Source organism: Miscanthus floridulus, chromosome 15, assembly GCF_019320115.1.
Source record: "Miscanthus floridulus cultivar M001 chromosome 15, ASM1932011v1, whole genome shotgun sequence".
NCBI classification, from domain to species: Eukaryota; Viridiplantae; Streptophyta; class Magnoliopsida; order Poales; family Poaceae; genus Miscanthus; species Miscanthus floridulus.
In genome coordinates, this window is record NC_089594.1 from 68,820,958 (window position 1) to 68,846,698 (window position 25,741).

The following is a 25,741-nucleotide window of genomic DNA, read 5'->3' on the forward strand; positions in this document are numbered from 1 at the left end:
TAGACAAAGCATCAGCAATTATATTTTCCTTCCCCTTTTTGTGTTTGATGACATAAGGAAAGGACTCGATGAATTCAACCCACTTGGCATGTCTACGGTTCAGTTTTGCTTGACTATGGATGTGTTTCAATGATTCATGATCAGAATGTATGACAAACTCTTTGGGCCACAAATAATGCTGCCATGTTTCCGAAGTCCGAACTAGAGCAAGCAATTCCTTATCATAAGTAGAATAGTTCAAACTAGGGCCACTCAACTTTTCACTGAAATACGCCACAGATTTTCCCTCTTGTAACAGCACACCACCCAACCCAATTCCACTAGCATCACATTCAAGCTCAAAGGTTTTGTTGAAATCAGGAAGTTGGAGTAACGGTGCATGAGTTAACTTATCTTTGAGTGTGTTGAAAGCATCCTGTTGGGCTGCAGCCCAAGTGAAGGTTGCACCCTTCTTGGTGAGTTCATGCAGCGGGGCTGCAATGGTGCTGAAGTCCTTCACAAATCGACGGTAGAAACCAGCAAGTCCTAGAAAACTCCGCACTTGTGTGACCGTGCAGGGAACAGGCCAGCTGTGTATGGCCTCAACCTTGGCTTGATCAACTTCGATTCCCTGCGGTGTCACAACATATCCAAGAAAAGAGACTCGATCTGTGCAAAAGGTGCACTTCTCAAGATTGCCAAACAAGTGTGCATCCCGTAGAGCATTGAAAACGGCACGCAAATGATCAAGATGTTCCTCTAATGATCTACTATATATCAAGATGTCATCAAAGTATACCACTACAAATCTGCCAATAAAAGAGCGTAAAACCTCGTTCATTAATCTCATGAAAGTGCTGGGTGCATTAGTCAATCCAAAGGGCATGATAAGCCATTCATATAAACCAAACTTAGTTTTAAACGCTGTTTTCCATTCATCTCCTAGCTTCATACGAATCTGGTGGTAACCACTACGCAAATCAATTTTAGAGAACACAATTGAGCCACTCAATTCATCAAGCATATCATCTAACCTTGGAATAGGATGACGATATCTGATTGTGATGTTGTTTATCGCTCTACAATCAACACACATGCACCATGATCCATCCTTCTTAGGAACTAAAAGCACGGGAACAGCACAAGGGCTAAGAGACTCACGCACATAACCTTTGTTGAGCAATTCTTATACTTGTCTCTGAATCTCTTTTGTCTCGTCCGGGTTGGTCCTATACGGCGCACGATTAGGCAAGGAAGCCCCAGGGATGAGGTCAATCTGGTGTTCAATCCCTCGAATTGGTGGCAGCCCCGGTGGTACCTCCTTTGGAAAAACATCGGCATACTCCTGCAAAAGATTAGTGACAGCAGGAGGCAAAGAAATAGATGTATCTTCGAGTGAAAATAAAGTTTCTTTGCAAACCAAAGCATAGCAAACAGTAGTACTAGCATCAATCTCATCCAAATCAGATTTGGTGGCAAAGTAACAAGAGCCTTTCAGCTTGATCTCATTTTTATTATGATGAACAGATTTGCTAGACTTCTTCTTATGTTTCTCAAGTTCATTAGCGACAATCTGATTTTCACTAGCAACAGCCTGATTCTTAAGTTTGCTAGATCTAGCAAGTTCATTTCTTAGAATAGACTCAGGGGACATGGGGTGCAACACAATCTTCTTGTCATTTTGCACAAAAGAGTATTGATTTGTTTTACCAGAGTGCAAGGAATCTTTATCAAACTGCAATGGTCTACCTAACAACATAGAGCATGCTTGCATAGGCACAACATCGCAGTCAATGGAATCATGATAAGAACCAATGGCAAACTCTACCCTTACCAATCGGGTTACCTTCACCTTGCCGCTGCTGTTAAGCCACTGAATGTAGTAAGGCTGCGGGTGTGGTTTTGTGCTCAATGAAAGCTTCTCCACCATTTCAGCACTTGCCAAGTTGTTGTAGCTTCCTCCATCTATGATCACACGGCAAGAGTGTTCCTTGATCACACACTTGGTTTGAAACAAAGTGTGGCGCTAATTTTGTTCAGCCCTCTCCATTTGGGCACTTAGCACCCGCTGCACCACGAGGCTCTCATAGTGCTCAGCAGCTTCAGCCCCAATGTGCTCTTCGTCTTGTTGGAAATCATCTCCTTTCACTACATTGTTAGCAGCAAGCAAAGCATATGTTTCTTCATCAAAATCACTAGCAGAGGAATACCCACCATCAGCTCACACAACCATCACACGTGTGCTTGGGCAGTCCTTGCGTACGTGGCCATATCCTTTGCAGCGTAGGCACTGAATATCCCTTGTTCTCCCCGTGGATACCACTGAGGATGAACTCTTGGCAGATGTAGCCGTTGCTCCTCTAGTTGGTTCACTTGGGCATGGTACAGAATTTGTTGTAGAGGAGCGTGGCTTGATGGTCGAGGAAGATTGTGGGGGTGCACGCGTTGACGGTGCAGCAGCATTGGAGAGTGTCCACGGGCTAGCACGACCTGCAGGAATGTTAGCCCTCATGCTAGCTCGTCGTCCCTGCACTTCTCGTTCAGCTTTACAAGCAAGGTGAAATAAACGATTGACAGAATTATATTCCTTATAAGCTAGAATGTCCTGAATCTCCCGGTTCAGCCCACCCATAAATCTAGCTATGGCACCATCCTCATTTTCCTCTAGCCCGCAATGAAGCATACCCATTTGTAGCTCTTGATAGTACTCTTCTACAGATTTGGATTCTTGCCTCAATTGTTGCAACTTATGTAAAAGATCACGGGCATAATAAGAAGGAACAAATCTGGCCCGCATGACCCGTTTCAAAGCATCCCAAGTTGGTGTGTTATTTGGGTTCTTACGATGGTATTCAGACCACCAAACAGAGGCAAAGTCAGTAAACTCACTAGTTGCAGCCCTAACACGTTTGTCCTCAGGGAAATCATGGCAAGTAAATTTCTGATCAACAGCTAATTCCCAACTAAGGTACATATCAGGATTATACCTCCCATCAAAAGCAGGTATGGTGAATTTAATCTTGCCAAATGAGTCATCGGCATGTACCTCTTGCCGTGGTCGGCGAGGACCTGTCTCATGGAGGCGGCGATGTTGTTCGATGCGTCGATGACCATTCAGCTCCTCATCAAGCTCAGTGTCCGCTGTATATTCTTCTTCATCATGACCAGCAGCACTGCCCATGGTGTTGTTGTTGTTGTGATTGTGTCGTTTGAAACCATCACAGCGATTCTGTTCCATCCTCTCCAATCGCTCCAAGACACCTACAAAAGATGTATTAACAGAACCAAGAGTGCCTTCCAAGGAAGCCAACTTGGTGTTGGTCTCAATCTGAGCCGTCTCCAATTGACCAAGGCGCTCATTGGTGACACGAACATCCTCATCAAGGTGTTCAGCATGGAGCCTCACTTTGCATTCAAAGTGTTGCAGCAAGGCTTTTGATCGAGGTGATTGTGGAGGGGTCCTTTCACCTTCTCCTGCCATGGTTAGTATGTAGCAAGGGAATCATAAGAAAATATGTCCTACCAACTAACTGAATTAGGTGGCAACAATTTTCATTCTCTCAGCATGTGCAACCGAGTTCTTACATGTCCTTACCTTGCTATGCAGATGGTGTTGGCGACGACAAGAACAACACAAGTAGTAGCAAGTAGAACCCTGTGATGTTGTAGATAATTTGTGGAGCTGTAGGTGGCTTAAAAAAATCAAGGTACAGCTGGAACCACGTTAGTCAATGCAAGTTGAATAAGTGTTCAAAGATAGTATCGTGCTGGTCCTAGGCTAACCCGTGCTAGAGACGCGAGCCTAGACACAAATGTTGTCACCGGACAATAGCAAACAATGGAAATGATGAGAGTAAATAGCATCAACTTAACCCTTCTTTTTTCTTTCTTTCTTTCTTTCTTTCCTCCTTTTCCTTTCTTTTTCTTTTCTATTTTCTTTTCTTTTCTTTTCGACAAGTAGCACAAACTGAACTTTTGCAATATGATTATAACAAGAATGCAACAAGTAGCATAGACTTTCTTTTACTAGGGATAAGGATTGCAACAAGTAGTACAAATATGCAATTTGAACTCTCTTATTTTCAGAACTGAGTGTACTCAGATTTGCACCAAAAGGATAGGTGCATAAGGTAGTGTTTGTGTAGGCGCGGCTGAAGGTGATGGTGGTGAGGGTTTTAGCGAAAAGGTGGAGAGAGCAGCGGTGCTTTTGGTGGTGGTGGTGGTGGTATTGGTGGAGATTGCAGCGGCTGAAGTGGGGGGAAAGGCAACAACGGATTGTGTGGTGACTAAAACGTGACAAGAACTCGAAACTCTAAAGGATTAGAACCTAAGAACCAGCACTTGACACCACGATGTAAAGCACAAACTCAACAAGCAAAGAACTAAGCAGATCAGCAAGGCTCAAACTTGTGTTTGGAATTTCAGTTCTATCCTATTTTTATATTTCTGGACTATAGGTAAAGTAATGAATGGTAAATCACTCACCAAAGAACCTTGCTCTGATACCACATGATGGGACAAGGGGTTGTTCCTGATCTTTTGGTGAGTGTGGATAAACTCGATTTGGGGTGGATTCGACGTTGGCTGTCCGACTACAACGACCACAAGGTTGCTGCGCCTTAGCAACAGGTACACCGGCTCCGATTGTGATGTTCTTGCCGTGCCAAGAACACCAAGAACCTGCAAGCAACCGAGAACAAGCAAGAACAAGATGAACAAGCAAATAACTCACGGATTTAAGCCAAAGGCTGAATCTGAATCACAAGTTGGGGTCTTGAAACAAGCAAATCGGGTGGTCTAGCCGACACACGCGTTTACAAGGAAGAAGCAGCAGCTATCTTGCATCTAAACAAAACCCACCCTCATTCTGATGGCTGCTGGCTCTATTTATAAGGAGGAGAGCACAAGGGGGAGTGGAAAACCCTAATCTGGGCGTCCCTCAAAGGGCTGTAGTCAGTACAAGGCCCAAGCCCAAGTTGTAGGTCTCTGCGTCCTTTGGCTTGCTGCGCACAGCTTCGGTAGATTCTGATAGTGGGGTTGGACCCATGTGAAAGAGGACGATTGTGTGAGAGAGCGATTCTAGTGCGATTGCATCGTGAGGTTGCATCGAGTGGCACTAGGTGATCGAGTTGCAAGCCGGTGGTGCTTGTTACTCTTGGAGGTTGCCACCTCCTAGACGGCTTGGTGGTGGTCTCCGTCGAAGCCCGTAAGAAGCTTGTGCGGTGCTCTGAAGAAGAGCTTTACGAGGGGCATTGTGCTCGCCCCACGGGAGCCACGAAGAGCAACTCTAGTTGAGCGTGTCATTGAGCTACCCTCACTTTTGGGGTAGGTTCTTGCGGTGCCCGACGTGCGGGCTTGGCGGGTGATGCCAATTAGCCGCCGAACCACCAAGTGAGCGGTCGACACAACGGGGACGTAGCGTGTTGGCAAGCACGTGAACCTCGAAAGAAAAATCATCGTGTCAACCTTGTTCTTCCTGTTGGTTTGCATCCTCGTTACACAAGCTTGTAATTACTTTCATATACATTGTGCTTGTGTAGTTGCTCTTGTAACTAGTTAGCTTGTGTAGCTTACTAGTTACCTTCTTGCTTGTGTAGCATAGAAGTAGCTCCCTTACGTGGCTAATTAGGTTTGTGTAACCTTGATAGTCACTTTGCTTAGTTTGTGTAGCTAAGTATTTGCGCTCTCTAATTTGGCATTGGTTGCCTTGTTATTGAGCATTGCTAGTGAGCTTAGTTGGCTTTGTGCTTTTGCTTACTAGCATGTGTAGGAGCTCCCTTGTTGCTTGAAGTACTAACAACATAGGTTTGTGTGACCTTACTTCTAGAATTGGTTAGGTGAGCTCTAGCTAGCCCGGCACCTTTGTTGCTTAATTAATATCTTTGGAAGGTGCTAGAGAACATAAATAGATGGGTGTAGTCTTGGCTAGACCGATAGTTTTAATTCCGCACTTGTTTCGGTTAGCCAACGCGATTATTTTTAGAAAGGACTATTCACCCCCCCTCTAGTCCGCCATCTAGACCTTACACACGTTCATCCCTTCTGTTGACCCTGCTGCTCGCCGCTGCTTTGCCGCCCTCCCTGCTCCTCCTGCTCCTGTTCTGCATGCCGCTCCTCCTGCTCCTGTTCCGCATGCCGCTCCTGCCGCTGCTCCTGCTCCGTCGCCCAACCTGGTCCTATTTGGCACGCCCGCGCGCTGCTCCTGATGCTACTCCTTCTCGCCGCTCGCCCTTCCCGACAACGCTGACAGGCGCCGCCAGCGCAAAGAGAAGCGCGGGGCCCTATCGCGGAAACCCTCTGGCCTCGCCTCCACTACAGTTGCGGCACGCCGACGCCCCGATGAAGATAGCGGAGGAGGCCGCACCGGGATACGATGCATGTTGCAAATGTACAATTAAAAATGTTTCAGAAGTTTGAGAGGTATGTTGCAAGCGTTGTATATCGATGTTGTAAAATTAGATTGGGATGTTGCACACGTTGTAATAGTTATAAACGTATGTTTCAAGTGTATATCCCAAATGTTTTATCTGTTCCAGACGAATGTTGCAAGCGGTTTTATCTGGATGTTGAAAAAGTGGATCTGGATGTTGCATATACATGCATGTTGCAAGCATATATTTCAATTGTTATCAAGTGTTTCATACATATATTTGCAAGTGTTTCATCTGGATGTTGCATATGTTTGCAATGGTTTTCAAATGTATTTCAGGCATTGTCGCAAGTGTTTCAAACGCTTGTTTCAAGTGTTTTATTTGTCTTGTTTGTATGTTGCAAATGTTGTATCTGAATGTTTTAAAAGTAGATCGGGTGTGGATGCGCGTGGGAACCGGCTGGCTGCGCGAACGACGTTCAGGGCAGCGTGGGCGATGTTTGGAGTGGCGTGGGTCCACTGCTGGTGCGCTCGCTCGCGAGCCCGACACGCTAGGTGGCTCGCTCGCTCCCTTTGCGAGCAGCGTTTGGACGCTAGCACTCGGATCAGACGTCCGGGCGCTAGCAAGTCCGTTGTCCAAAAACGACTTCTTTTAGGAACCTGAAGGGAGTATTGTAAGTATGCATTCAATTTATCATAAACTAGAACAAATATTACCGTAAATTGAAGTGATTATAGAATAAGTTATTTTATGGCCGAATCCTACCCTATGCTCCTTGTATCTCTATCAGTTATGGTATAACAATAATTGCCAGTGAGCCTAATTAGCGTGCCGAATGTATAAGCAATACATGACAAATGAGCTAAACAAACTAGCTCTGAAACGGAGAAATAGGAGCTGCAACATCACAGTCCTCACTCAACAGAGACAATCTCAGCTGTCTTACCTCTCTCTCTCATCATACCCGGTGAACGCGCACAGGGAATCGCGTCTATGGCCTCAGCGATAAGGACGACCACCATTGTTAATTACATCTCCTGGGGTTGTTTAATCCTCGCGAGGTTGGCAACTCACGGCATGTCACGTTCATGTGCATCAACTTCAAATTAAAGATTTATTTAGCCTAGCTCGCTGACTTCGATCCATCCTCTGCTGACCTTTTCGATCCGCATCATCAACAATCCCAACGCTTACGGTAAACGACGTTGACCAGTCGTATATGCACATGTACATACGTGTTGTCGTGTTGACGTGTGCCGCGCGTTCATTCGTTTGCTTCTTCGCCGGCCGAGGCCGGCAAACAATCGATCGGTCGACCGTACCACCCGGTACATAGTCTATTAGTCTGCTAGCAGCTAGCCAGATCAGCTATCCAGATCAATTAATGGCGCCATCATCAACTGCTGCGATGCTCTTGGCCGTCCTGGTGCGCTTGCTATCAGCATCGCTGGAGCTTCCTCTCGCCCTCGTCCATGGCCAGGGCCAGCTCGATCCTCCAGGCAAAAAGCTGCTACCTTCTTCACGCTCCCACGCATTTTAGCTCACACCCAAGCTGCTTCCTTATGGTTCCCTCTCTCAGATTATGCTTGGGTTGATGATCTGTGCTGCAGGTTTCATCAGCATCGACTGCGGCTATGGCGACGGCTTACGCTACCAGGACTCGTTGTCGAGACTCACCTACGTCTCCGACGCCGGCTTCGTCGACCCCGGCGAGGGGCTCAACGCCGCCGTGCGGCCACCGTACGTCGATAGGGGTCTGGCCGACCGGTACCTCAACGTCCGCTACTTCCCCACCGTCATGGGCGGCGGCGCGACGCGCAGCTGCTACACGCTCCGGCAGGTGGCGCAGGGAAGCAGGAACCTCGTCCGGGCCAGCTTCTACTACGGCAACTACGACGGGCAGAGCGCGCCCCCGGCCTTCGACCTCCACCTCGGCGTCAATCGATGGGCCACCGTCAACGTCACCTCCGCCGAAGGCGTCTACATCTTCGAGGCGGTGGCCGTGTCGCCGGTCGACTTCATGCAGGTAGGTCCTTTTCCATACCAGCTTAGCCTTCTGGTTTGAAACTTTGAATTGATCGAAAATCAATTTGGTGCAAGTTAGCAGTTGATTAGAAGTTCTCGAGTTTATAAAATTAAATATAATTAATTAGAGCCCATTCCTATTTTTCTTTTCTTAATTGATTAGATATAATTGATTAGAAGTCCTTTTCCCATTGAGCACGCGCTTAAACAATGATAGAGCCGCCCGAGCAGACATGTGACGTGCCCACCAGGCAGTGCAACTGAGCGCCCGCACACACACCTACTCCTACACACACGTTTGGTCCCCTCTAGGGAAAATACTACACCGTGCCACACCTGGTCATCCTACCTACCCTATTAAGGGCTTGTTTGGATGCACATATAATCATCTAAATCCACATATGTTAAAGTATATTGGAGTATAATTAAACTAAGTTTCATTTCAATCCACTTCAACACATGTGAATTAAAATTGATACACATGTAATAAGGGAGAAATTGAGAAATCCAGCCCATCCTCACCTCGTTCCATATCAAATTAGGCTTTGTTTGGCTCACGTGGATATAATCCATTGGAGAATGCACCCACATGTGGCTTCCATATCCCAGCACCCAACCTGCACCTGGACTCAAACCCACGGCTTCTTTTGGCCAGAACTCCTGGAAAATCCACACTTGGAACATATCATTTGCCAGAGACGTGTATGGATAACTTGATTTCTACTGTTGCTCGATACAGGTTGCTACCAAAGAAACACTAAATTTTCGCCATGCACTTACGCTCACTAAAAAAAAATAGTACTAACTATCATACAAATTAATTTAAATAATAGGAGCTTCTCTACTTAAAGTTGTATAGTTCATACGCACACTGAATTATAATTGTAAACATAGCACTAGCTTCTCTACAGATACAATTGTTCTCTTCCCGCTCCTTCGTCACGAACTCAAACTCTCACTCTCCCACAAGCATGAAACAAACAAACAAAAAAAAAAGCACCAGACGCTTGCAAAGCATCATTGTCCTGCACGTTCTTTCTTCTAACCCGGAAAGTTAAAAAAACAGAGGTTTTGATCCATGCTGCAGGAAGTCTAAAATGGAACCTAGACTTGTAAATGGACCAAAATAAGATGTAAAAGTTATTTGCCCTAAAAAAAAGATGTAAAATCTATAACAAGTCTAACTATGATATATATGCTTCAGAAATTCAGTTTGATACTTTATGAGAAAACAAACCGTATGTTACTTTAGATACAAGGACAGATCCTAACGGGCTTAGCACGAGCATTTCATTGTTGTCATTCCACACTTGTAGGATGTGTTTGGTCTAAACCTGGCAAAAGGTGTCTGACCCTCCCTAGTCAAACCAACCTAGCAAAATCCTATATATGTGGAAGAGAGAGAAGAGAGGAAAAAACTAGAAACGGGCATAAGAAATGGTGTCGGTGGCATCACCCGAATTTTTTCAATTTAACCATTTTTCCGTAAAAATTTGACATTTATACCTATGGGCTTCATAAACCTATCTTTGGACCCTGGGCTCGGCGCTGAGGTAGCACATCTTGGCGCCATAGGCCATGGCGCCGAGGTTGGAGATCATGATTGGTGTGGCGCTGCCGTGGCCAGAGGTCGACGCTATGATCATTTTGTAATGACAATGTATTTACTGACAGAAATGCTCTTCTCAGGGCATCCATTGCTCCAGACACGCCCTTCCTAGATTACGGAGCCCAATAAGGAGCCTGCTCCTGGCTTCTCCATGAAAAAAAATAAATGTCAATTCCCCAGTCCTCCCTCACCCGGTGCGACCTTCTTTCACCGCGAGCATGCGTCTTCTGTAGCCGACTCCACGCGTCGCCCGCCGGCCGCTCATCTTCCTAGCACGGGGAACGCTCGTCGTGGGCAGTGCAGTCGCCCGGCATTGTTGCCTCCACCGTGGGGTCCGCACCCGCCAGCCTTGTCACTAGGAGCCGCGCAGCCGCCTGCCCGCTGGCATCCCTACCGCGCCACTCCGCAGCATCAAGCTCCACGTCGACGAGCCTCCATTTGTCCAAGCAGTAAGTAGGTGCTACGCTTAAAGCACATGTTGCAAGAGTATGTTTCAAGTGTTTCAGAGGTATGTTGCAAGTGTTGTATATCGATGTTGCACAAATAGATCGGGATGTTGCACATGTTGCAATGGCTATACACGTATGTTTGAAGTGTATGTTCTAAATGTTTCATTTGTTCTAGACGTATGTTGCAAGTGTTTTGTCTGGATGTTGCAAAAGTAAATCTAGATGTTACATGCATGTTGAAAGCATATGTTTCAAGTGTTTTAGGTGTTTCATACGTATGATGCAAATATTTCATCTGAATGTTGCATATATTTGCAATGATTTTCAAGTGTTTTCAGGTGTTTTTGCACGTGTTTTAGACGTTTGTTTCAAGTGTTTCATCTATCATCTTTTGTATGTTGCAACTGTTGTATCTGGATGTTTCATAAATAGATAAGGTGTTGCACATGGGATGCGTGTGGGAAGCGGGCGACGCCCGGGGTGGCGCAGGTGACGTCCGGGGTGGCACAGGTGACGTCCTGGGCGGCGTGGGCCCACTGCTGGGGCGCTCGCTCGCAAGCCCGACGCGGTGGGGCGTTCGCTCGCTCATTGTGGGCACCGTCCGATGCTAGCGCCCTGGATCGGACGTCCGGGCGCTAGCAAGTCCAATTTACTAAAGCATTTTGTTTTCATAACCATGATATCAGCAATTTTTGTACTGACAATGTATTTACTAAAGCATTTTTTCATAACCATGATATCAGCAATTTTTTTCATAATACATGACATCATAGATTTCGCAATAATCTTGTCTCCCCAATGGTGTTGCCTCCATTGATACTTCCTACCAAAAGTAATTTGTCTATTTCGCAGTACATTTTCTGTCGAAGTATGCATTGTTTTTCGTTAAATGAATGAATTCATCATAAGTAACGTGAGCATTTACAGGTGTGCTTGGTCAATATAGGGTTGGGTACACCGTTCATCTCTGGGCTGGAGCTCAGGCCGCTCAGTGCGACCATGTACCAGGAGGCTTCGGTCAATCAGTCACTGTTTTTGCTCAGCCTGTCCCGCCCATCGGCCAGATTCGATTTCAATCGATACCAGTTCAATCCAGATTATTCTGTCCCGCCATTCAGGTACCCTGATGATTCGTATGACCGCCTGTGGCAAAGGTATGGCCGCAACGCCGCATGGACCAACATAAACACCACCAGGGAAGTCGACGTCTCTAATGTCGCCAACAGCTTCGACAAGCCATCGGAGATACTGCAGAACGCAGCCACTCCGGTGAACGGAACTACCCAGATGGACTTCTCATGGAGCTCAGATCCCTCCTTGGACAACGGCAATGGCAACTCGACTTACCTCTTGTTTCTCTACTTCGCGGAGCTTCAGAGGGTGCCAAGCAATGGGCTGAGACAGTTTGACATCCTCGTCGACAACGCTACAGGGAATGATGGCAGCAGCCAGGGCTTCACCCCCAAGTACCTCTCCGCGGAGGTTGTGAAGAGGACGGCACAGGGGCCTGGCCAGCATAGCGTCTCTCTTGTCGCCACACCGGCGGCCACGCTTCCACCCATCCTGAATGCATTCGAGATATATTCAGTCAAGCCAATGACAGAGATGGCGACGAGTGGTGCAGACGGTATCATCTTATCGAAAACCTTAAGCTCAGTTAGAATTTACTAGTCCAATTCTAAATGGTTTGAATGTCATGAAAGCATAATAACTTACCTTCTTTTCTTTTCTTCATATGAACAGCTAAAGCTATGATGACAATTCGAGAAAGATATGCACTGAAGAAAAATTGGAAGGGTGATCCTTGTGCACCAAAAGCATTTGCATGGGATGGCTTGAACTGCAGTTATCCATCATCTGGTCCTGCACAGATAATAGCTCTGTAAGTATTACACTTCAAGGCATTCTACCATTAAAGATTTACATAGATAGTAAATGACTAAAAAGAATGCATTGTTTCCCTGCCCTGGAATATGATCTGTTCCAGGAATTTATCATCGAGTGGGTTGACTGGTACAGTTAATTCTTCTTTTGGAGATCTAAAATCCCTCCAACAACTGTAAGTGACTCATCATATCTTAAATCTTTCTGGTTCTCACCTCCATACATGCAACATTCACCTACTAATTTTTCAGAAACCCGTAGCATGGCATTCGACCTTTTTTAATAAGCAGTTATGATTACTATTCTAGTGTTTTTCACAAGAACTTTCTTTAATACAGAGATCTGTCATATAATAACCTATCTGGTCCAGTGCCAGATTTTCTAGCGCAAATGTCGTCACTGTCATTCCTGTAAGTATTTCTGTTAACCTAAAATTATTTTTGCAATACCTGCATCACCACATTGAACATGAACTTACTTTCTGCAGTGATTTGTCAAGCAACATACTCAGTGGATCAGTACCTGCAGCTCTGCTACAAAAGATACAAAATGGATCTCTGGTATTGAGGTCAGAATCATGTAGCCAATTTATATATTTGAAAAGTCCATTTCATCCTTGAGGTTCTCTGGAGATGGACCGTAAAATTTTTCATAAAGAATCACTCAAGGATAACTTAGAAACACATAATGACTTAACTCCTGCTACTTGAATCAAACAAGTACACTGCAGCATTTTTCTCTATATATTTAATTAATCCGGATAATGTTGACCAAATGTTAGGATTGATTGTGACAATGGTCCTTCTACATGTGAGCCGAAGAAGAAGAAAAGAAACAAAACACTTATCATTGCAACAGTTGTTCCAATAGCAGTAGCAACTCTACTGTTTGTTGCAGGATTACTTATCCTCCATAGAATGAGAAACAGACAAGGTGACATTTCTTCAACGAATTTGCTTAAAAAATATTTTATTGAGGAAATAATTAGATGTGTATTAATTGAATATTTTCATATCATACATGATTCCATCCAGATACATGGATGGCAAACAACTCAAGGTTTATTAGCCCTCAAGCCAGTTCACACATATTTGAGAACAGAAAGTTCACCTACAAGGAGCTGAAGCTCATGACAGCTAACTTCAAAGAAGAAATAGGGCGAGGAGGGTTTGGTTCTGTCTTCCTAGGATATTTGGAGAATGGAAGTACAGTTGCCGTCAAGATGCGTTCAAAAACATCCTCTCAAGGGGCTAAAGAGTTTTTAGCTGAGGTAGGCTATTCTTTTGTGCTTTATCTTCTGTGTGCATTTGAAAACTGAAATAAAATGTTGTTATTACATATTTCAGGCTCAGCATTTGTCTAGAGTTCATCACAAAAATCTGGTTTCCTTGATTGGATATTGCAAGGACAAGAAACATATGGCCCTTGTCTATGAATACATGCAGGGGGGAAACCTAGAGGACTGTCTAAGAGGTAACTTGCTACCTGCCTGCACCCTCATAAAGAAAAAAAAGACTCTTCCACTAATGATAAAATTTCACATTTGTATTTTAGCTTTGTCAAACACATTGGCAGCAAAGATGCAGGAAAATGTCATCTTAGCATGGGGATATTTGTTGGGTGAAAGTTTGAATACATTAAAGTGTAAGGTGCCATGTTTATTGTCTGCTGTGTCTGACATATTCATAGCAAAATTAAGGGCCCTGATTTTTGTGCCATCATACACTTTTGACATGACAAGTGATGCATATTATGACCTAATTTGACAAGCCAACTAGTATTTCACCATTTTACATAAACGTTGCTATAATAAATTTGTTCTGACCATCAATCACAGGAGAGGCCTCTGCTGCTACACCCCTCACTTGGCATCAACGTCTCAAGATTGCTCTCAACTCCGCCCAAGGTTTGTAAGGCTGAACATACAGTACCTTGAATTAGAAATAAAGTAGTAAGAGAAGCTATCATATAGATCTTGCAGCGTGTACCAACCTGTATCTTACTCTGTTTCATATACTAACTAGATCTGAAGAAAAATTTTGGTCTCATTACCATGTGTCTAGCTCCTAACAATGAATCTAACACTAGATTTTTTTTCGAAAAAAGATCTAACACTAGGTAAATTGCAAAGTAATTACTGGTTCCTCACTTGGCTGCAGGACTAGAGTATCTGCATAAATCATGCCAGCCACCACTGATCCATAGGGATGTGAAGACAAAGAACATTCTTCTATCTGCTGATCTTGAGGCGAAGATAGCTGACTTTGGGCTCATGAAAGCATTCTCTGATGAGTTCAGGACCCATGTCACCACACAACCAGCAGGCACCCTAGGATATCTTGACCCTGAATACTACAACACGTCCCAGCTCAGTGAGAAGAGTGATGTATACAGCTTCAGTGTTGTGCTATTGGAGCTTATCACAGGCCAGCCACCAGCAGTTCCTGTAAGTGACACTGAGAGCATCCATGTTGCACTATGGGTGCGCCAGAAGCTCTCTGAGGGTGATATTGCAAGCATTGCTGACCCAAGGATGGGAGGGATGTACGATGTCAACTCTCTCTGGAAAGTTGCAGAGTTGGCACTGAAGTGCAAAGAACAACCATCAAGGGAGCGACCGGCAATGACCGACATTGTGGCAGAGCTCAAGGAGAGCTTGGAGCTGGAGGTGTCCTATGCAATGGGCTACTACAGTTCAGTCTCGACCAGCACAATGAATCTCAGCACAACAAGTGTTGATTTGCATAGCAATGAAAAACCAAGTGATCATCCGGGGCAAAAAGCTGACCTAGAGTTGCAACAGGTAGACATTGTTGAATCAGCAACTCGTACAGGTCCTGCACAAAGATGAAACCAACCGTTCAACTTTGCATGTTTTAATAAACCCTGGATTGGATGCATCATGATTAGGTGTTCTGTAATTTTTTTAGTTATCAAATAAGTAACTAATCTCCCAGTTCTATACAATATAGCTACGAATGTTGTGAGCTCAGTGTGAGAAACAGAAGAAGCAATTTCAACGTGGAGGTAGATGTCAAGAAATCTGGAATACTCAAGCAATAATGCTTATCTTAAAATATGGCAGAAATTCATCTTGACAAGAGAACGAAGGAAATGAAGGACCAATCTGTCCTGGATAGCATATGGTAGCTTAGCAGTGTATGGGTCTTGGGCCATATATCCTTGAGATGGAGGTAGTTGCTTATGGGCCGAGCCCACAGCTAGCAAGCCATCTCGTGGCGGGCATAAAAGGAATCCTAGGACTAGGGAAACGAACATTGATAAGAAAAAGTAAACTCTAAATCCCTCTCTCTCGTACTCTCAGAGACCCGGCGCCGTGGCCGCCAAGTTCCCCGCCGACCTAGGACTGTGACAACTGGTACCAGAGCGAGGTTGCATATGTGATTGGTCGCTTCAGCTTCGACCTGGATCTCAGCTTCAACCCATCCCAACCCACCACTATCCTCGTCAACGTGACTAGATTCGCTGGCGCGAGGGCGAAACACAAAACCGACGCTTACGACAAGGATGGCTACAACAGAAGAGCAGATCGGAGAGCTTAGCTTGAAGATGGATGCTATGCGCTCAAGACCATGGAGGGTTTCAATCGCTAGCGTCCGGAGGTGGAATATTACTTCACCACAGAACTTAGCAAGTGCATCACCAATCTCACGTCATGCATCGAGGCGTTGGAAGTGTGCACCACGCACGCTCCGCCACTAGCCCCACCGTGCGAGGAGGAGGGGTGGGCCAACAGCCACCGCGTCAATTCAACTCACCAGGGTCTGATGCTAAGGCTCTCGTCCTACATCATCCCCTGATCAAGGGTGAGCCATCTGACCCTCGACCCCATTTGTCTAATCAGTTGGTTATATCAATCCTTGGATCTGAATAATGTGCTCCACCCCCATATCAGAAAGGAATATAGACTATCCAAAGCAGACTTTCCAAAGTTTGATGGTGAACATCGTAAGATTTGGAAGGAGAAAGTTGAAAAATACTTTACAATGTTTCATGTTCCTTTGTATCTTTGGGTCTCAATTTGATGTGATCCGCTGTAGGGTCGAGATGATGGACTAGAGGGGGGTGAATAGTCATTTCTAAAAATTATCGCGCCGGCTAACCGAAACTAACGCGAAATTAAAACTATCGGTGTAGCCAAGACTACACTTCCTCTATCTAACTTCACAAGCACCTTATAAAGATCCTAATTAGGCAACAAAGGTGCCGGGCTAGTTAGAGCTCACCTAAACAATTCTATGAGCAAGGTCACACAAACCTATGCCACTAGTACTTCAAACAACAAGGGAGCTCCTACACAACTAGTAAGCAAAAGTACAAAGCCGCTTAAACTCACTAGCAAAGCTCAATAACAAGGCTACACAAGTTAAATTAGAGAGCACAAAATACTTAGCTACACAAACTAAGCAATGTGACTAACAAGGTTACTAAAACCAAATTAGCCACGCAAGGGAGCTACTTCTATGCTACACAAGCAAGAAGGTAACTAGCCAACTACACAAGTCAACTAATTACAAGAGCCACTACATAAGCACAAGTATGAAATGTAAATACAAGCTTGTGTAAAGGGGATGCAAACTAACGGGAAGACAAGGATGACACGATGATTTTATCCTGAGGTTCATGTGCTTGCCAACACGCTAGTCTCCCGCTGTGTCGACCGCTCACTTGGTGGTTCGGCATCTAATTGGCATCACCCGCCAAGCCCACACGTTGGGCACCGCAAGAACTTACCCAAAAAGTGAGGGTAGCTCAATGACACGCTCAACTAGAGTTGCTCTTCACGATCCCCGCGGGTGAGCACAATCCCCCTCACAAATCCTCCTCTGGAGCATCGTACAATCTTCTCGCGTGCTTCAACGGAGTCACAAGCCACCAAGCCATCTAGGAGGTGGCAACCTTTAAGAGTAATAAGCACCATCGGCTTGCAACTCGATCACCTAGTGCCACTCGATGCAACCTCACGATGCAATCGCACTAGAATCGCTCACTCACTAGATTGGATGATCACTAAGTTAGAGGGCTCCCAAGCATACCTACACAAGCCACCAAGGCTTAAGGGTGCTCAGCAACCAGACCAAGGCCGGCCAACACTTGCTTTTTTAGCCTCCACAAGAAAAGAGCCATTGTACCTCTTCACTGGGGACAACACGCAGCGACCGGACATGCTGGTTGTGATGACCGGACGCGCCAGGCCCTGCTTCCGGTCGCAGATCGTTGTCCACGTGGTGCTTGCGTTCAACCGAAGCTGCCCAATCTCAACGGTCATCGACACCACCTCAATGGTCAAGTAACGACCAGACGCGCTAGACACTGACTGGACGCACCCACACTGCGTTAGGTCCCATGCAAGAGCTCGCCACCGAATGGATGACCGGATGCTCCGTTGCCAGTCCGATCGTTTCCAGAGAGGGCCAAACGATGATCGGACACGTCAGGTCCAACCTGACCAGACTCAACACCTGTGTCTGGTCCTTCTCCACCTACCATGCATCATTGCTGCTCCTCACACCACGACGTCAGCGTACGTCAGAGATGACTAGACGCGGCCCCTGCGCGTCAGGTTACTTATTCGCCCAGCGTCCGGTCGAAGACCGACGCCTGCGCCTTCACTACAGAGCATGACCAGACGTGTAGGTCAAGCCAAGACCTACGTCTGGTCACCTCCAGTGACTTGTTTCACCTCCGTTTCTTCACCGAGTTGATCCGTTTCAACTCCAACTTCTCCTCAGCAAATGTGCTAATACCACCAAGTGTACACCACCATGTGTATGTGTGTTAGCATTTTCACAAACATTTTCCTAAAGGATTAGCACTCTTTTCACCACGCCACTCGATCCTAGCAATGATGCAAAGTTAGATCACTCGAGTGGCACTAGATGACCGATATGCAAATAAGTTTATCCCTCTTGATAGTATGGCCATCTATCCTAAACCCGGTCATCAACTTCTCTATAGTCCTATGACCGGTGAAATAAAATACCCTAGGTTGTACTTTTGCCTTGCGCATTCCATTCCATCTCCTCCGATGTTGATGCAACACATGCACCAACTTGATCAACAATGATATGATCCGATTCATATCATCATGTGACCATATTAGTTCATCGATCTTGACTTCACTTGCTCTTCACTGTTGCCTTGGTCCATCGGCGCTAAGTCATCACTCAACTTGCCTTTCACACTTGCAACCGGTCCATCGAGCCAAGTCTTGTCTTGATCTTCTCCACCTTAATCACATGACTCCGTCATGTCTCATATGCAATGAGCTCCTTCATCACATGTGTGAGCCTTGCAACAAATCTAAGCTATCTTCACCATCATGGCATGAGTTGCTCACACAAGTACCTGTGGACTAATTTCATGTGTATCTCACATTAAACATAATTAGTCCACCTAGGTCGTCACCCAATTACCAAAACCAAACAAGGACCTTTCAATCTCCCTCTTTTTGGTAATTGATGACAACTCTACAAAGATATGGAAATTAAGCTCAAATGAATTCATATTCCTTGCCCAAGCAATTTTAGCATGTGTAAATGATTTTGGACAAGTACCACAAACCTGAATTGGTAGTATTAGTTTCCCCTACATATGTACTAGAGTGTTTGGTTTGAAGCTCACACATATGCATAGATTGGAGTCGTGGGAGAGTAATTACTACCAATGATGCTAAGGTGTATATAAGAAACCTTTGAAGCGTGATACCAACTGGAGTTTGCACTTTTAACACCATCCTTAGCACCATGATTAGCTAGGTACCACTTGGAAACAAAAACACTAGATACCCTGTGAGATCAACATTATAAGCAAGGTACTAGTATTACTTGAAAATCAAACCAAGTGTCCAGCTATCATCCCATGCATGCTAGTTTTCAAGTCATCGTTCAAGTTCTATCACTAGCACACACCACACAAGCATGCATATCAAATTTAAAAACTTATGCAATGCAAGCAAGCACATAAATATACACATATCAAATGCAATCAAACAAGTTCATGAGCTTGCTCCCCCTACTTGTGTGCTTCTCTTGTCCAAGAATTTTGATCCCCTCACATTCTTCAATGTTGCTCCCTCTTTGTCCATGTCCATTTCCAACTTCTACTTCTTCGTCTCAATCTCTCCCTCAAGCTTTCATATCTTTGTACAATCTCTCCCCCTTTGTCATCAATTTCCATAAAAGGTGTGCTTCTCATTGATGCAAAGGCTTGTATTTTTTATGGACACCACTACATATGTTGGAATGACACCATTTTTATAGCTCTTGAGATACCACACATAGGATCTTTAACCTTGATACCAATTGGTGGGACACCTCCCCCTAAGTTATTGCATGGGTCATCCATTTGATAATCTTGAACTCTTGTTGGTGAGGGAACTTTCTTCATTTGATGATCACTTAAAGTTGAGGATCACTTGTGGAACCACCATCTTATATGATTGATATCACGTGTAGAAATGTGATACCACTTGAAAGAATTTGCTACCATGGAACCACTTGTTGAATTTGTCAATAAGAACCATTTCTTGAATACTTGCTATCTTCATGAGTACTACTTGTATGATATCCCTTGTATGTTGATCTAGACACCACTTGTGAATACCACTTGATAAATCAATTGAGTCTAGATACCACTTGAAAAACTAGATATCTATTTGCATTGTTGTCTTGTGCTTGTACTCTTGTTACTATCATGAGTTTCTAAGTTGACTTGAACTAAATTGAGTTGCCTAAGCTTCCAAGTTCGGTTTGAACCAATGACAAGCTTCTTCATACTTCTTACAAGGGTTATATTGCCAATATTGTACTTGTTACTTGTTAGCAATCTAAATTAACTCAAGTACTTGGGTTCACTAGCTCATGAACAAACTCATACACTACCACTAGATCAACTAATTATTCAAGCAATAGCGGTAGGCTATGAATTTTAAAACTTCATTTGTCATGCATGATCCTATAAGCATGTACTAATATGCACTAACCGCATACTAGTAAGGAATGAAAATGATCATGCACGTTACAATGATACCTTTGCTATCTTGGAGTAGAGGATAGTCACATAGATTTCAATTCATTACTCCAATAGCAATGTTAAGTCTAATTTATAGCTTGGTGAAGACCAATCATCATAGATAGAGTCCATTCTTCACCCATATGAATTGAGAACCACTAATATGATCAAGTGCACTATCATGATGTGGTTGTCTTGCTTCTTCTTTTGATCAATGCTTGGTTAGCTTATGATCATTCAACTAGCAAGCTTCAACTCAAATATTTGCAAGCCACTAATATTTCCAATAAATCATCACAACTTGAATTATAGAACTTGTATGTTGTAGCACTTAGACTTCACTCAATTTTCACTTGGCATTGGGTTTAGATGTGCATTAAGCTTCATAACTTGATTCAACACATGATGAACAATGAGAAACCCATTGAATCAAGCCTCCAATGCCATGGTACCTACACACATTCATCCACTTTTTGATGGTGCCCAAACTTGTTTGGGTCCACTCAAGTTAGGTGCAACATACTTAGACATAGCGGGATGTTTTGCAAGTGCGACCAATGAGGTAGCATTGGCATCCTTTCTAAGCATAGAATCATCATTAATTGAAATGGGCTTAGCAGTATTACCTAGGGGACATGAATTGGCCATGTGTCCTCTTTCCCGACATGAGTAGCACTTTCTCTTTAGTTGAACTTTCTCTTCCTTGCTCATGTGGTGCTTCTCATTGTCTTGTTTCTTCTTGTTTGCTTGAGCCTTCTTCTCAAGCTTGTTTGGATAACCCGAAGCTCGATGGCCCAATTCATCATAACTATGGCACTTGATGTGAGCAACTTCCTTCATCTTCTCTTCTTTGCTCTTGCTCACTTTCTTTGCGTCTTGATTCATCCTTGGATGCATTGCTCTTTCTCTTGCCTTTCCACCTCTCCTTGTCTTCTTCTTCTTCTTTATCCCCGAATCACCATCATCTTCATGGTTGGACTTGTCATGCAGTTGGGGCTTCTTTTCTTGCTCAACTAGTGGCTTTGGTTGAGGCTTCACTTGTTGCTTCACCAATTGCTTGGTTGGGCACATAGAGGTGAGATGACCCCATGTGCATCACTTGAAGCACTTGACATGTCTTAGGCTCTCTTCTTCCTTCATCAACTTGAGCTTCTCTTCACTGGGGCAACCATTTGCAAGATGTCCCACTTCATGGCATTTGAAGCACATGAAATGAGAGAGCTTCTCTTGTTCTTGCTTCTTCATTTCTCTTTCATATCTTCTCTGGCTCCATCTCTTACCCTTGATCTTGCTCTTGTTCATGCTAATGCCACCCATGTCCTTGCGGCTTTCTTGATGATTGACTTTGATAGTCTTGAAGCCGACACCACTCTTGTCACCAAAATTTCTTTGAGTCTTCAACATATGTTCAAAGGTGACTTGAGAGTTGTAGCACCTCTCTAACTTGTTGCTCAATTTCTTCACTTGTTCATTGAGCTTGTTGTTCTCCTTCAAAAGGTTAGTCTCACAAGACATAGAAGTAGAACAAGCATCTATATGTGAAGAACATGGCATAGCTAATAAATTATCACAAGAGGTGGATACATGCTTCTTCCCTACATCACAAGAGTTAGTCACATGTTGTAATTTATCACTTGACTCATGTGATGAGCTCTCATTATTTTAAAGTTTCTTTGAAAATGCTTTAATGAGAGAAGCATGTTGTTCTAATAATTCTTCATGAGACACAAGAAGCTTCTCATGAGTCAATTTTAGCTCATCATGTGAAGATTTAAGAACATCAAGTAAGTGTTTATGATCTTCACATGAATTCTTGAGAAATGAGTTTTAATTTTTCCAATTTCAATGTTTTAGCTTTCTCATTTTCTAAAGACAGGGTCATGCTAGCAAGTCTACTAACAAGCTCATCATATGAATCAACATGATCAACCACATTAGCATTTTGTACCTTTGTGTCACCTTGTGACATGAAGCAATGTGGTGATGGAGAGCTTGTAGAAGCATCACTTTCATAGCCCGAGCATGAACCATCATCAATAAGTGTGCATGGGGTAGCATCATCATCAACCATGTCAAGTGAACTTGTGATAGGTCTTTCATCATCATCATCACTTGACCATAAGGTGGAGCAATCTTCCACAATCACCAAATTGTGGTCATGATCAACACACTCATGCACCTCCTCCTTGGGCTCCTCCTTCTTGAACTTGCCATCATCCCATGTGGAGGAATCACAGAAGGTGTGCTTGATTGATTCCCATATCTGACGAGCGGTTCCCACATAGTTTATCCTTTTCATCAAATCAAAACTCAAAGCATTCATTAGATAAAACAAGCATGTGCATCAAGTTCAAAGAGAACTTTTTGACCTTTGGTTAGATTTCTATGGTCCAAGACATAAGTGAGACCACTAGTAACAATCCACCAAAACTTAGGTCCATTTGCATGAAAATGATCAAGCATGTGATTTTTCCAACGTGTAAAGTTTGTGCCATAAAAAATATGTGTATCACAAACATCTAGCCTACTAGATGCCATCCTCTCGGGTCAGTGAAAACCATAAATAAGAGACCAAGTTCTGATACCACTTGTAGGGTCGAGATGGCGGATTAGAGGGGGGTGAATAATCCTTTCTATAAATTAATCGCGCCGGCTAACCAAAACTAATACGGAATTAAAACTATTGGTCTAGCCAAGACTACACCCTTCTATATAAGTTCACAAGCACCTTATAAAGATCCTAATTAGGCAATAAAGGTGCCAGGCTAGCTAGAGCTCATCCTAAACAATTCTAGGAGCAAGGTCAAACAAACCTATGCCACTAGTACTTCAAACAACCAAGGGAGCTCCTACACAACTAGTAAGCAAAAGCACAAAGCCACATAAGCTCACTAGCAAAGCACAATAACAAGGCTACACAAGCCAAATTAGAGAGCGCAAAATACTTAGCTACACAAACTAAGCAATGTGACTAACAAGGTTACTAAAACCAAATTAGCCACGCAAGGGAGCTACTTCAATGCTACACAAGCAAGAAGGTAACTAGCCTACTACACAAGTCAACTAATTACAAGAGCAACTACACAAGCACAAGTATGAAATGTAAAAACAAGCTTATGTAAAGGGGATGCAAACCAATGGGAAGACAAGGATGACACGGTGATTTTATCCCGAGGTTCATGTGCTTACCAACATGCTAGTCCCTGTTGTGTCGACCGCTCAATTAGTGGTTCGGTAGCTAATTGGCATCACCTGCCAAGCCCACATATTGGGCACTACAAGAACCTACCCTGAAAGTGAGGGTAGCTCAATGACACACTCAACTAGAGTTGCTCTTCGCGATCCTAGCGGGGTGAGCACAATCCCCCTCACAAATCATCCTCCGGAGCACCGCATAATCTTCTCGTGTGCTTCAACGGAGTCATAAGCCACCAAGCCATCTTGGAGGTGGCAACCTCCAAGAGTAACAAGCACCATCGGCTTGCAACTCGATCACCTAGTGCCACTCGATAAAACCTCACGATGCAATCACACTAGAATCGCTCACTCACTCGATCGGATGATCATTATCAAGCACAAGTGAGTTAGAGGGCTTCAAAGCACACCTACACAAGCCACCAAGGCTTAAGGGTGCTCAGCAACCAGCCCAAGGTCGGCCAACACTTGGTTTTATAGCCCCCACAAGAAAAGAGCCGTTGTACCCCTTCACTGGGCACAACATGTAGTGACCGGACAAGCCGGTCGTGATGACCAGACACGCCAGGCCCTACGTCTAGTCACAGATCATTGTCCACATGGCACTCACGTTCAACTAGAACTGCCCGATCTCAATAGTCACTTACACCCCCTCAATGGTCAAGTAACTAACGGACATGCCAGACACTGATGAAAGGTCCTAATGGCTAGAGGGGGATGAATAGCCTATTAAAAATTCTACAACAACACTTCTACCGGTTCAGCGTCCCCAACTACATCATAACTGACCATGGGACTAACTTCACCGGGAAGAAGTTCTTGGACTTCAGTGACGGGTATGACATCAGAATCGACTGGGCCTCGGTCGGACACCCACGCACCAATGGTCAGGTCGAGCGTGCCAATGGCATGGTCCTCCAAGGACTTAAGTCACGCATCTTCGACCGACTCAACAAGTATGCCGGACGATGGGTTGCAGAGGTCCCAGTGATCCTTTGGAGCCTCAGGATGACCCTGAACTGATCCATGGGATTCACATCTTTCTTCCTGGCCTACGGAGCCAAGGCAGTATTGCCCTCCGATCTTGACCATGGCGCACCAAGAGTGAAGGCTTTCGACCGCGACTGAGCCGTGGAGGCTCAACAAGACACGGTCAACCTGCTCGAAGAAGCCCACGAGATGACCGTGATCTGCTCTGCCCGCTACCAACAAACCCTCCGCAGATACCACGAAAGGAAGATCAGAGGAAGGATACTCGAAGTCGACGATCTCGTACTCCAGAGGACCCAATCAACGAAGGAAAAACACAAGCTCTCTCCACCATGGGAGGGACCCTATATGGTAGCCGAAGTAATCTGATCGGGCACCTACTGACTGGAGGACAACAACGGCAACGTTCTCAACAATACCTGAAACATTGAACAGCTACGTCGTTTTCCCCTAAATTTGGTCTAAACCGCTTTTTAGTTAAAACATGCTCCCGCAAAGAGCACCCCTGCCTGAAACACTTTCAGCCCGGGTCGCTCGGGGGTTCCATAAGGGTACAATATTGAATATTACCTCTCTTTCTTTTTTACTATCACACGATAAAAAACTTTGTCCCCAAACAGAAACACATTCCACTCATTTGATTACCTTACGTAACTTTGTTCTTACTCCCAACCGGACGCACCCCACCTTTCCCTACAGGTACGAACAACCAAGCCTCGCGGGCCACGCCCCGGGCTCCCAAGGTCGCACCCTACGGGACAAACGGGCAGGTACAAGAAAGAAAGGATAAAAACAAAAGTTATGCTAAGATAAACACAAGGAACAAATATTGTGGTTCTGTCACAAGGGCAGCACGGATGTATTCATTGATACAGAAACTATTCACACGGGGACTCACCCACAAACTTAACTATTACATTTTCTACTGCTACAAATACTACTGTGGCCGCTCAACGACATCGCCTGGAAGCCAAAGAAGAAACCGGACGCAACCACCAGGGATGCACTTGGCTCCGCTCCTTCGACTTCGGCAAGTGCAATGGATACCTCCAAGGCGTCACATCTATAGATGCTCAGCAGAAGAACATGGAGCTCCTGACCTTCTCATGTAGTCGAGGCAGCTCCTGGGTAGGGGCACCGCTACCGAGGTATGGTCACCATGGCTGAAAGAAATCTCATCAAACTTTATGAACTGGATGACTTGA

General features: G+C 44.7%; 1 protein-coding gene across 1 annotated transcript; it reads left to right on the top strand.

Moving 5' to 3' along the window:
- Positions 1-7,845: 7,845 nt before the first annotated feature.
- Positions 7,846-15,168, top strand: LOC136508933 (probable LRR receptor-like serine/threonine-protein kinase At1g05700). The gene is made up of 11 exons (XM_066503711.1): positions 7,846-8,376; positions 11,361-12,060; positions 12,177-12,315; positions 12,421-12,492; positions 12,656-12,727; positions 12,805-12,885; positions 13,099-13,250; positions 13,352-13,587; positions 13,664-13,790; positions 14,155-14,223; positions 14,477-15,168. Exons 1-11 carry the CDS (start codon positions 7,933-7,935, stop codon positions 15,166-15,168), a joined length of 2,784 nt encoding a protein of 927 aa, XP_066359808.1. The 5' UTR covers positions 7,846-7,932.
- The last annotated feature ends 10,573 nt before the right edge of the window (positions 15,169-25,741 follow it).